The following is a 14,128-nucleotide window of genomic DNA, read 5'->3' on the forward strand; positions in this document are numbered from 1 at the left end:
AAATTTCTGCTTTTTTACTTTTAGAATGAAGCTAAGATTGTTTTTTAGCTCTTAGGACGAATCATCAAAACTGCAGGTGCTGTAACTGCAAACGTGACCTTGAAAAGTCCAGGTGGACTGCCAATACTCTGGGATATTTTGTAAACTTTTAGTACACTTTTTGTAAACTTTTTTTGTCTGACTGCTGCTAGCCTGTCTTTGTGAAGAGAAAAAAAAAATGATGTTGATTTCTCTTTTAAAACTGCCCTTTAAGGCAGTGCATTCCATCATTATTTCTTTTTTAATGCTCAGAACATACTGGACCTTTATTAAGCTCGCCACGCTGCTCTATGGAGGCTTTTGTATATGTAAGCAACTGAAAACATTGACGGAAATGCCTTGGTATCTGTATACATTGTATACAATGTGGCATACAGCTCCAGAGGAAGCTGCTAATATTACAGAACTTGTGATTTTAAAACCATCTCCTAGTCTCTCCTTTGAATCCTTGACGCATTTTCTGAATGCCCATTTGACCATGTTGTCAATCTCCTTGAATGCACTACTCATCATTCTAGTCATTTCACTCAGTATCTATATTTTGAGGAAGCCTTCTCCAAAGCCAGAGGATACTGAGTGGCAGGGAGTGTGGAGAAAACTGGGAGAGACCTTAGAGAGATGGGCATCTCCAGTGTCATGGAACTTTACTCCTGAACACCTGGAAGATCCTGAGAGCCTAAGCGAATATTTAAGACAGGGATGTGACAGCTCTGGCAAATCTGAGGAGGCACAAATCATTTGGGGCCTAGCTCATGCTTATCGGGCCTTATTCAATGCTATCCCAGAGAGGGAGAGACAGTTTGAAAACAAAATACAGGGTCTCCAAACCGAAATACAGGGTCTCCAAAACAAAATAGATTGTTTCCAAGCTGAGAGAGAGAGTTTCCAAAGTGAAAGGGAGAGTTTCCGTCAGAAAGTACTGAATGAGCGAGAGAGTCTCCAAGCCGACATGCAGAGTTTCGAGGAGTGGGTTCGAGCTGAAAGTGGGAATCTCCTAACCAGAGAAAGGAATCTCCGGATCTGCCAAGAGTGTCTCCAAGCTGAAAAAGAAATTCTCCAAGCTGAAAAGGAAGATCTTCGAGCTGAAAGAAATAATCTCCGATCTCAGGAAAACATCTTCCAGTCGGAATGGTACACCTTCCAAAATGAGCGGGACACTCTGCAATCCAAGCTCGACTCTCTCCAATCCGAGCGGGACACTCTGCAATCTGAGCGAGACACCTTCCAAAATGAGCGGAACACTGCAATCCAAGCTCGACTGTCTCCAATCCGAGCGGGACACTCTGCAGTCCAAGCACGACTGTCTCCAATCCGAGCAGGACACTCTGCAATCCAAGCTCGACTGTCTCCAATCCGAGCGAGGCACCTTCCAAAATGAGCGGGACACTGTACAATCCCAGCTTAACAGTCTCCAAACAGAACTACACGCCCTCCAATTCAACTTTCACGCCGTAACAGAAAAGTTGGTCCAAGCCGAGCGTGAGAGACAGAGCATGGAAAACAACCAGCCTGATCAACCATAGGAGGCACCACAACTGATTTCAGTTGCCCCTGTAAGAGGACGGAAGGTGATACCAATATCGCTTCCTCCGGAACAGGAGACAGCAAAGCAAGAAGGTCCAGGGGAGCCACCCCCAAAGTCCAGGGGAAGGGCCTTCAATGAGATCCCGGTCACCAACGCCCACCAGGGCAACAACAACTGAAAGAGACGTTGAAACCCTTACTACTCATCCTCTGAAAATGACTGAACTTCGAGTCTTCAGAAAAGACTTTACACGGCACCCAGATGAACGCATTGTCACCTGGCTACTTCGATGCTGGGACAGTGGGGCCAACAGTGCATTGCTAGACAGTACAGAAGCCCGCCAGCTGGGAAGCATTGCCAGAGACTCAGCGATTATCAGAGATATCAGTAGATGCCAGGATGAATCCTTCACCCTTTGGAAGCGGATGCTATTAGCTGTGAAGGAAAAATACCCCTTCAAAAATGACCTGATGCCTGAGGCAAAGAAATGGACTACTATGGAAAAAGGCATCCATTATTTGAGAGAATGCGCTGTAGTGGAAATGTTACATGACCCTGGGTTCATTCCTGATGATCCAAACCAGGAGCATGATCCTGAGAGAATCAGGTGTACACCAGACATGTGGCATACATTCACAAGAACTGCACCAGAAAGGTACTCTGGTACATTAGCAGCCATGTATGGCAGATGGGAAAGAAGACCCCCTATGGGTGAACTGATTTTCAGGTTCCATGACTTTGAGCTACATTTAGCCCCTCTGCAAGTTGCCATTGTAAAGGTAACTGAAAGGCTGGATAGACTTGAGAGTGATCACGATGATATAATAAAGGAACTGACTTCTTTGCCTCATGACGATAAACTGATGACAATCAGGATTATTATATTAAATCATTTTCTATCTATTTTTTAATTAAATCATTCTTTTCTTAAAAGTATATGGATCTCTAATTGGAAATTAATTGCATCTCATTATTTTTATTCAAGGTTTCCCTTTGAAGAGCACAGAAAAGATCAGTTGCAATTTGTACACCTGACCCCATCAATGAGCAGAACAAAGGAAGCTTGAGGAAGGTACTGTTAGCACAGTGTCTGGGGAGACCTGAAGAAGAGAAACTGACAAAATTCTCACCTTATAATTGGCAAAGGTTATGTATAGAGGAAAGAAGAGAAAAAGAAAATGCAGATGCTTTCACCTGCCCACCATGAACACAGTGACAAATAACTTTTTCACTTGCCCTTGCAACAGCTTTTATTTTTATAGAACTGTTAGCCTCTCCTTCATTTTTCCTTTTTCAGTCTAAATGAACTGTGTTTTCTGTCTTTCTGTACAATTCATTATTTTTGCTCTCTTCTGCAGTGTTTCCAAGTAGTCCACATACTTTTAAAAAAAGTGAGGTGACCTAAACCGCTTGCAACACAGCTTCCTGTTTTGCCCCCAGAAGACAGGATTAGTTCCTCACCTACAAATGATTCACAGCTCTGACCACTGGCTCTTGAAGAAAATGTAAAGGTGAGATTAGGTTCACTATGTTCACTCTACTGCACAAACACTGAATCACTTTTGCTAAGCAATATGTGTACAAATGTATTTTGCATTTCTTTGTTGCAAATCCTGCCTCTTGTGTTAGAGAGGACATGGAAAGTAAGGACAAGTGAAGGGCATTCACTAGGAGAGGGAGGCTGAAACTTACTCTTCTGTTGAAGCCCCATCATGGCTTCCCTTGAAATGATTCATTAAAGTCATAGAATCATAGAATCATAGAATTATTTGGGTTGGAAGGGACCTTTAAAAGATGATGTAGTTCCAACCCCCTGCTATAGGCAGGGACACCTCCCACTAGACCAGGTTGCTCACAACCCATCCAGCGTGGCCTTGAATGCTTCTGGGGAGGGGGCATCCACACCCTCGCTGGGCAACCTGTTCCAGTGGCTCACCACTCTCATAGTAAAGAATTTCTTCCTAATATCTCATCTAAATCTACCCTCTTCCAGTTTAAAATCATTTCCTCTTGTCCTGTTGCTACCTGCCCTTATAAAAAGCCCCTCCTCAGCTTTCCTGTAGGCCCCTTTCAGGTACTGGAAGGCCGCTATAAGGTCACCCCGGAGCCTTCCCTTCTCCAGGTTGAAGAGCCCCAACTGTCTCAGCCTGCCCTTGTCAGGGAGGTGCTCCAGCCCTCTGATCATCTTCATGTCCCTCCTCTGGACCTGCTCCAACAACTCCATGTCCTTCTTATGCTGGGGGCTTCAGAACTGGACGCATCTAATTCTGTAATCAGCTAAACTCTTTCCTCATATTATATGCCGGGTATTTGTATTTCACAAGACCACATTTTTGGTCTACTTTTTTATGCCTTGTAGTTCCTGGCCACTACAGGTTTTCATACAAGCAGATTAAAACATTGTAATCCAGTAAACTTAATCTATTTTGCATTGTACTGACAATTAACATTATTACATTTTAATTGCAGCAAGGAAATGCGTGTAAAATTAGAGAGTGAAAAGGAGAGGCTTAAAATGTTCTTACACTCTTATCGCTTTTTAAACATATGCATCATCAGGAGACTCGGTACCACCTTGTATGTGCAGTCACGCAATCAGCCAGATCAGATTCTTCACAGATAATTTACCTTAGCTGCAAAATGGCACTTTATTCCCCAGATATCCTTGTATGGCTCTTGAGATGCAGAGATTAAAGCTAGTTGGTATGGTTATACTAAAGAAAAAGATCCAACGCAGACATAATGATAAAGCAAAGGTATGCTTTTCTGAAGATTTTTTCACATGCATGCACTTCTCTATGGAACTCTTCAACCTATATGTAAGGACTGACATGTAGTCCTCACGTCCAGCACACACTGACATGCAAAAGCTTGTGTTCAGATCAATACCACAGAATGCATGGAAGCCCACGTGTAGCTCTGAATGATTAGAAGAGCTAATAAGATACTGGGACTGTGAAATAAAATTGTCATTCTTTCCAAAACAAATTTCTAAACGGAAAGAAAAAATATTCAGCTTTGAATTAGTGTTATGTAGCATTTGATGGATGTAATAATAAAACCAAGAAAAATGGAATTCACTTAACTCAGATTTTGAGCTTGAGTTTGTCCAACTATTGCAATAAAATTAACTTCCAATCAGGATAACGCCTTCACTTCAAGTTGTACTGGAGGACATACGGACTTTTTCTGTACCTCAATTTTATATTCCTACTTATTGAGGAAACATTATATTTTCTCAGAACTTTAGCACAGTAATAGTTATTATTAACAGGGAAAGAAAAAAAAAAAGAAGCTATGAAAAATATATTAGATTCTGCCTAACTCTTCTACTAGCAATGTGATAGAATTTTTGATCATTACTTTTGCAGGATTTTACAAATTGTAACTCATAAGAAAACATCAAACAAGATTTTCAACTACACAGTTCCACAGAGGCCCAACGACCTGCCCTCATTGTTCCAGGCTATAAAGCATTTTTCTGTGCATGCAAGGAAGAAATATGTATTAGAATAAGTGGTGAAGTGTGTAGAAGAAAGAAAAGAAAGAGCTAAACCAGATCCAATTTGAAATGTAAATCATTAACACAAACGCTTGCTGTAGGTGAACGTTTCATTCTATGTCTAGCTAAATTCTGATTTTTAAAGTCAACACAGCAGAACAGAGGGTGTTGTGCTAATGACTCTGTTTACTTGAGCTACAATCATATTTATTCACATATGATTAATGACTAAGTACACAACCTATAAAGCCTGAGGACATGCAGTACCAAGCAGTGTTCCTGCTCCATTGTTACCTTGGAGCCCAGTGTACTTGGTATCAGTTTGATTGGATGGTTTCTCTTAATTCTCTAAGTTGCAATTAGAGTTAACTGTAACAATTTAGTTTACTAAACTGTTAGCTTTATTTTAGGAAAGTTACTATTTTGATCTCAACAGAACTTGAAGGCTTGCATCACAATGTATTGTGGAGATTATGTGAGTATAATTCTCTAAAGTTTTTCTACAATTTTATTGCTTCTGATTTGCTGACACGTATTGGAACTTGTTTTCCTCCACCAATAAAAATTAATCTTGTAAAGTTAATTTATTTGTGCTTTGTGTCTAATTCTAGTGTTACTGACAGCGTACATAATATGCCTGAAATGAAAACTAAGTATATAGAATTATCAGTTCATGTTACCTGGTTGTGAGTCTCTATTTGTGGGTTTTCTGTATTTGCACTAAGATGTTGAATGAGGTACAAAATCACATAATACAAACAGATTGTACGAAATGTAAGTTGTTCAGATGAGATCAATACAAGGTGTATAAAACCACCGATATTTTGGTGGGTTTCAATTTTCACAGAATGTGTAACTGCATAAAGTCACTAGCTTTATCACTCATAAGCATTTGGTTTTGTTCACAGTGTGAAAAATATTTTAAAACTAACAAGTGATACCTGTAAAAGCACTACAGCACAGGAAAAGCTATTGATTATTGTTCCTAACTAATTAATCATAGTAATATATTAGATCGTTTCATTTGATCTCTTCAAGAAAATGGAAGTTCATGATGCAGTTTTAATGCCTCATCCTGAAAGCAACTGTTAGTTATTATTTTCTGACAGCCAAGCATAAAATTGTTTTTTGCACCTGGGATACTAATAATTATGTTCACTAAGGACTTTCATGTTCTTTTATTAATAGGAATAATGAGTCATTCATCTCAAATGCTTTTTGCATATGTATTCCCAATAGATTTACTGATCAATGCAGCACATTCTAAAGAATAGACTATTTTTATCCTTATTTTATTTGAAAGCATAATTGCCTTAATTATTCCAATCTCATCAGGAAAATATTTTAAGACAAGTGGAATTACTCTATCTGAAAAATGTAGAAAATGATATGCTGCTTGGTATTAATGGTAGTAAATGATAACAACTTATGGGATAAATTTTCACTTTTAAGTCATTAAAATTAGTAAACGATAATTATGAGATAAAAAAATTGCAATGGTCTGGTAGCATTATCAGAAAAACTGATCAATTATATATTGATTTTTAACTGTGTGGGATGACTATACCAGCTATTTTAGGCTTCATTTGATAAAATCATTCTGCATTAGTTCAGCCTATAAGACTGACTTAAGCAGATAGGGAACTTAAGTTCCTAACTTGGTCCTCTGAATTTCACCAAAATACCCCAAAATAAATGGTGAGAATACCACCATGCCTATTCCCTCTGTTTCTAAATATATAAAGACACAATCATTAGCCCTTTGTTTTTCTCAATTACAGAAACAAACAAAATAATGGCAATCAAATGTAGATAATGTAATGCAATTCCATCCCATAAAATATAACAAAATTTGACTACAGACTTTCTCTGAAGAAGAGTATTTTAGTGGGTTCTCAGGTTAAGTTCTGACTCTTTATTTCCATTTCCTCAATGTGTTGTGAGCTGGGAAGGTAGAGAAATTAAAGATTTGTATGAATTAGCCCAGCGGTCCCCAACCAGCACAGCAGAGTTTGCTGCTGGGGAGAACAAACAGGGAGTTGCAGTGTGGAGGCCAAGCAAGCACCCTCCCCTGGATGTTTGCTTGTTTTTCAAAATGAAGTCAGTTATGGAACAATGGCAGTTTTCTCACATGAGATTCAGCAACAAAACTGCCGAAATTCACTCTTCTAAGCGCTTGAGCAAATCACAAGCAAAAAAGCAAGATCTATAAAGGATGGAGTGGTGAGGCTGAGTCACATTAATTTCTTGTCTACACTCATGAAACACAACCTTAGATTGAGTATAAGTCTTAATAGTATGTTTAAGATATTTTTCAAAGAATTCCAATATGTTAATGTGCCATTGATTTAGAAATGCAAGAAGCATGAAAAAGGAATTAGTATTTAAAATATAGTTGATTTTTTAAGACTGTCATATTGTTTATGTTGTAAATATATTTGCATATGTTGTATATGGAAAACTGCATAGGATGGAGTCAACCTAGACTGAGATGTAGATAGCGTTCACAGCAGCAATTCTGACAGATTTAGCAGCACTGTCCGACTTCATTATCAAAGATTACATACAGGAAATGGCCCCCCACAACACACGGAGAGGTAAAACTACCAGAAACTAGATTACAAGGTATCTGTGTACTCTCTAAAATACAAATACAGAAAAAGATGGGAGGCTTTGGAGGAAGATCGAGTTTTCTACATTTAAATGCATCTCTCCAATTTCTGTCTCATATATTATTCCAATGAAGTGTAATGCATACAATGAACTCTCACAATAAACCAAAATTATTCAGGAGCATTTTTTTTAAATAATAAAGTTGCAGAGAAAGGATATCATTGCAAAAGTATAGCTATCACATAGCATGTAGTTAGCTATTAAAGCAAGCATTTTATTTCTGTAGATATTCCCCATGGGAAACATTCAGACTAAGGTATCTGACTTTGATTGTTAGCTATCAGCAGACTGACTTAATGAATAAACATTATTAGAAGGCTGTTCATACTTTAGATTGCTTTTTCCATCACAGGACTGAATTGCCTGAACTGTACATATCATAAATTGATAAAAGCAGCCTCGGTTTTCATGGATACTTTTGTTGAACTGCTTTTGGCTCTGGTCAGGAAAAGTTTTAACTTCCTTGTACAGAAGGAAGGTAGAGTTCAAGTATGATTTTTCAGCCTTAATAAATATTTTACGGTTCTTTTTCAGTCTTTTCTTCATTTTGATTAATTCCACCAATACTGCAGAAACCTGTACTGATAGCACAGCTGTTTTGGAATCAGTTCTTTTTAAAAGATAAATGCATATATGCAAGCAAACACAGATATTTATAAAGTGCCCAATTGGACCACAGCAAGATATAACGATATCTTGAGGTCAAAAAGATTAAAATCCTTGAAGTTAAAACCATAGAATCACCTCTGGAGATTTTTTTGCCTTACTATTATGTGCTTGGATGCTTTCTGGGAAATAAATAAAAAAAAGATATTGTTGATTTTCTTCCTTCTGGGTAATAGATATGCTTTCCATTAGGATACTGCAGAAGAAAGACAGCATGAAAACCACTTCTCCGCAGCATCTGGACCAAAGTAAAATACGAAATGGCCAGATTGCTTTTAGGAATTAACCAGAACTCTGCTCAGCTTCCCCCTGGAAGCATTTTCTTTCTGATGACAAGCCATGGCACGCTGAACACCATGTTTGCAAAGACTGGTTCTGAAAATGGTGCTCATGTAACATGGGACATTAAAACTCAGATATCAAAATTAAACTAGTATTTTAAATTGTAGAGTTTTTCACATTATTTCAGTGGACAGTACTAGATTTTTTCCCTCTGGTCTCTTCTGAAAATTTGGCTATATACCTTACAACTATCCATTCACATGGCCTTACCAGTAACTTCAAACTTGTTAGTGAATTTCTATAAAATTTGGCAGTTGAATGACAACTCTTTCTGAAGATTTGTGAGAACAGTGCTCAGTGGAAGCCAGAATCAATTTATTCTTCTATTTAAAAAGATACGGCAGGTAAAACTCAAATGCCATTTATGTCATTGGCTTAACATTAGTCAAATAGTATGTACATAGTTAGGACATAGTTAGGACCAGAACAAAACATCTCCTACTTAGTGAGTGATTGACTCAGAAAGGACCTCAGTAGACTGCATCCTTGGCCTAGTACAAAGAATGTTAAATGATCCAAAAAATATTCCAGCTCTTCTTAACCTATAAAAACACTTCTGGTACTTCCGAATTCACTGTTCTGCTTTACTTCTGTGGGAAGTCCAAGAACATAATATTTGAAGAAATTAAATCCAGTTTCTCTTTCGACATCATTGAGAAAACCACAAAACCTCCGCTGCAGCTTTGACTTTGACATGGAATGCACTTTCTGCTCACTGTAAATAGCAAAATAATACTCATTTAAGTGTGAAATTCAGGATAGTTAGTATGAGCATGAATCCTAGATCTTTCATTTTTGTCCCATGTTTTGCCCTCTTCCAATTTTATCAATTTTGCATTTTAGCATCTATGTCAATGAGTAATGTTTTTACATCTGTGAACTGCTGAATCACTTTCATTTGGCAGCCACAGGACATACTCAGATATATTAAGCCCAGGTTCAGAGAAAGCACTAAGGCCTGGTTTGCAGTGCGACGCACCTGAGTGACTGGAAAGGGTGGAGCCAGAATCCACCCCTCCTCACCCTCATTTAAGGGTTGGCAGCCAGGGAGCAGTATCTGTCTGGATAGACATTGTACTTCTCTTGAGCTGTAACTTGCTGTTGGAAGGGGAGAGCAAATTTTTCTTTCTTTATTACCTCTTATTGCTCCATAGTGCCTGTATCCCATTCAAAGGCACTGTCATCACCTTCTTTTGCTATATAGTAGGAATACCTCAGCAGAGAATAATTCAATAATCTGTTGTGACCATGTTAAGGTGAACAGAAGAAAAATTATGAGTTCACATTGTTAATTTTTCTCTGCTTTTCAGGTGTCATGGGAAAGAAAAAAATACAATGTATAATGTTGTCAGAGTTCAAAGGTTTCCAACCATGATTTTTTCAGACACTCCACATGTGGAGAACATGTTTAACATCAAATTTACCTGTTCAAAGGTAAATCCCACAGGATTTATGATTTAACTACACAAAATATACCAAAAAATATATATACAAATAGAAGTTATACTTACAAGAACACAGCAATACCATAGGGTTCCATACCCCTGCGACTCACGTTACCACTCTCTACAACGTATTCCTACAACACTGAGCTTCATGAGCACATCCCTCTTACTCATCTCATCTCTTGAGAGCACATGAGCACATCCCTCTTACTCATCTCTTTTGAGCTGTCTTCCATCATACGGATTTACTGGTCAATCATAGCCGACTTCAATGAAAATGTAATAAGTGAAACAACAGTACGTGTAACTGAATACTTCTTAAAAGAAGTATTCAGCAGCTCTGCTGAACCATAAGAGAATTGAGTTCATTCAAATATCTATTATTTTGCCTGAAAGGTTTACTACAAGAGCTGTGTTTTGGGGGTAAAAACCTCATAAGCCTGCAAATCTGTATATTTGAAACTACTTTTGTTATGACCGATCCCTCCATTATAATTTTGCAAATATTCATTCATATGATGCCTTTTTTTTCATTTTGACTATTTCATGAATAAAGATACACATTCAAAAATGTAGTTCCAAGGACTGCTCAGGAATCCACTGTTAAAGCATTCATTTAGTCATTTATTTGTGATTATAAATGCTGAAAAGATGGTTTGCTTTGTGACCCCACAAAGCTGAGTTTGTGAAAGGAAATACTCTGAGATAGTCCTTCTGGATATTGAACCTGTTCACAGCTGTTGCCAAGATGAAGAGCCAGCACAGCTATTTTAAATTAGATTTGGGTAATTGCATGCATCTCCTAGATTTTCTCTCCTTCTGACCAGCAAGTACAGTGACAGGTTCAAAGAGCACTTAAATAGAATGTCAGATAAGCTTATACTTTCTACCACAGTTTTATACTCTAAACTAAAAGTCTTTGCATCTTGTATCTGTTACTCAAAATCCATTCACAACCTCTCATTCTTTATTATTATTCTCATCAAAAAAATTTCTCTTTTGGCAACCCTATCATAATATTTGATAACAGTTTGGTTTTGGACTTATTTTCTCCTTCTCAAGATTGATGAGCTATTTTAGCGGTTCAGACATTCTGAGAGGCATGAATTACAGAGGCAGAAAGATAAATTCCATTTTTCTAACTCAGAGCATGTATCAACATACATTTTTTGATTCTGCATTCTAACAGTGTCTTCTATCAGTTCTTTCTACAGTGATTTTGTTTATCAGTAAGTTTCAGCGTGGCTTGTCAAGCTACCTTACCTATCAGCCACAGAGTTCATGCATTTCTGCCTCCTGGGACAGCTATCTATGACTCTCAGCATTATTTGACATGCTAGCAAGGGAAGAGTGAAAATAATCACCTCAACTAGCACCTCGTGTCCCATGTGGCCAAACAGCACTCGAATTCCACACTCCTGCAAATAGCACATGTCTAGGAGACTTCTGGTGAATGACATTTGAAAAGCACATGTACTGTAAGAAAACAGAAAGCCATGAGGATAAAAATAATTTCTGAGGCTAATCTTAACCAACAGATATGTTACATAAACAGTGAGACCCAAGGTACATGGACTGAAAGGGGAAGATAGCATGGAAAATAGCTTGAGGATGAGTCTGCAGTTCATTTTAGGTACAACGTTACATACCACCTTATAAAAATTGACATGGTCTCATCATCATCTCTATAGCCAGAGTTTCTCTCCTTATCTCCTGAAGAATTTTTTCTCATATTTTCCCTGATTGTTTTTAATGAGTAAAATGACACTACGAATATTATGCTTGGTTGTAAATTTAGGACATTGTATTTAAAATGAAGAGTAAACTGCAGAAAGATAGTTGTCTATCAGCAAGCGTTTCTTATGTAAAGTAACTCCTTTAAAAACCTTAAATTTCTGATGATACATTCTTTTCCTCACTTAGCCACCAACAATTTGTTTGCCCATACATTTATTTGCTTGGTAAGTCTAAGTAATCTAAAGTAATCATCAAATAGATCAAGAAATGATATTTTCCATCTCTTCAAACATATCCACTTCTTGCTTGTTGCTTTTTAAATGCTACACTAAAATTGCAAGCCAAGGAAGAACATCATTAGAGGCCAAACACTAAACCAGTATGTGTATGACATTACTGCTGGAGGCACCATAGACAAAAGGATTCAAGTGTATGTAAAGTGAGTAAACAAAAAAAAAAAAGAGAGTAATTAATGTAATTAGTGGACCTCCTGATTCTAAGGGGCGTTTTTATAAATATGCCATTTGTATTTGTAAATTTTATCCAATTTTCTAGTGAAATAAAAATTTCAAGTTATCAAGGTCATTTTAACCAAATGTATTTACTAAGAACAGGAATCATTATAAAAGACAACTGTTATGCAGGGTAAGCCTGAGAAGAAAGGTATAATCCTCAGAGGAGCTGAAGGGGTTAACTGAGGTACAGAGCTAAGCAGTGTTGAGCCTCAGTTATTTTCATCTGTATGTAGATCTGTGACTCTATTAAAATGAGGAAATCAATATTTACTATTCATGGATTTCATAAAGAGAATAAGAAGCATTGTATGAAACAAAGTATCACTGAGAATGAGCTGCAGATAATTTAATAAGTTAAATAGCAACCAGAAAAATAACATTGACTTCTAGATGGCATGTCAGAAAGATATCCCACACTTCATCCCAACATCATTTCTTTAAAAATTACTAGCTTTGTAAGCAACCTATGCACTTCATCCATTATTTTCTCACCAGTCCTTTCAAATTAGAAACGTCAAGAGAAATTGAAAACTGTCAGGGATAACACAGATTAACTTCAAAAGACAAAAGAATATTTTCAGAAAAAGTTTGAGAAATAGAGAGGCTGTATAGGAACTGCTGAGTTACGGCCTGAACCACAGACCAAGCACCTGGGGGAAAAGACCCAGTCAGGCCTAGGAGCACAGGTGAAGGCAATTCACTGTGTGACTGGAAGGGGTGGAGCCTGGCCTCCCCTCTCTCAGATCTCATTTAAGGGCTGACCGCCATAGAGGAAGTTTCTGTTTCTAGAGATCCTTCTTTTGTGAAGTTTTTTTCAGTTAGCCTAGATCCTTGGAAACAGGTGAGCGTTTTTTTTTTTTTTGTAACATCTTATCATTGTACTTGACCTTCTCCTGTTATAGAGGCACAAAAATGTGGTGACATTGTAATGAGAATGTAATATATTAATAACATTTTCTTTATTCAAGCCTAACTTAATATGCTCTGGCTTCTTAGGGTTTGCTGCAAGTTCTTTTCTGTAAATTAAAATACTTTTCCTCATAAAGCAAAAGTTCTGATCTTATGATTCAAGTGAGACTCAAAAATCGTATAATGCAGTTAAAAAATATAAAACACTGCAATTAAAGTCTTCTATCTCCTTTAGCAGATACAAGGAACAATTTTCCCAGCTCCAAATTTTAACCCTATTATGGATGCTCAGTTGCTAGGAGGAGCCCTACAGGGAATTAGTAAGTATCTTGACATATTCTAATACATTTTCTATTACATAGTAATACAAAACGAATGTATATATACTCACAATAATAAAACCGTCAATACCTTTGTGTTGATTCTTCAGTGTATCACAGTAAGATTCACTGGTGATATCCAAGCAAATCATGTATTTGCAGGAGCTTGGAGGTAATTAAGATTAATCTTAAATGTATGCCAACACTGATAATAGTGAATGCTTACCATGAGAAAATAAGAAAAATAAAACAGAATTTCATGTTGTCACTACAATGAAGGTCAAAACTGGATTTGTTTTTAAGTTGTAATCCCATCAATTAGCTACTAGCAGAGACTGTTATGTCTTTTAAAACAACAGTCATCAAAAAATAAAAATAAATGGAGTAGAAAGTAGAAGTATTGATTATCTTTTCCTCGAGTAAATTTTGCTTTCAGTCTATTAATAAAAATGTAT

General features: G+C 37.3%; 1 protein-coding gene across 10 annotated transcripts in view; it reads left to right on the forward strand.

The window, feature by feature from the left end:
* ANXA10 (annexin A10) overlaps nucleotides 667–14,128 on the forward strand; it is a 29,746-nt gene continuing 16,284 nt past the window's right edge. The window contains exons 1-4 of one of the 10 annotated variants that reach the window (XM_021394391.1): nucleotides 667–2,636; nucleotides 2,923–3,075; nucleotides 4,936–5,541; nucleotides 13,589–13,673. In XM_021394391.1, the coding sequence (XP_021250066.1) occupies nucleotides 5,524–5,541; nucleotides 13,589–13,673 (103 nt within the window). In that variant the 5' untranslated portion in view covers nucleotides 667–2,636; nucleotides 2,923–3,075; nucleotides 4,936–5,523. Of the gene's footprint in view, nucleotides 2,637–2,922; nucleotides 3,076–3,720; nucleotides 5,542–7,484; nucleotides 10,182–13,197; nucleotides 13,286–13,588; nucleotides 13,674–14,128 lie in introns of those variants that run through there. The other 9 variants (XM_021394395.1, XM_021394394.1, XM_021394396.1 and 6 more) reach the window with 9 other exon arrangements.

The sequence above is a fragment of the Numida meleagris genome, chromosome 4 (genome assembly GCF_002078875.1).
Source record: "Numida meleagris isolate 19003 breed g44 Domestic line chromosome 4, NumMel1.0, whole genome shotgun sequence".
Classification (NCBI taxonomy): domain Eukaryota; kingdom Metazoa; phylum Chordata; class Aves; order Galliformes; family Numididae; genus Numida; species Numida meleagris.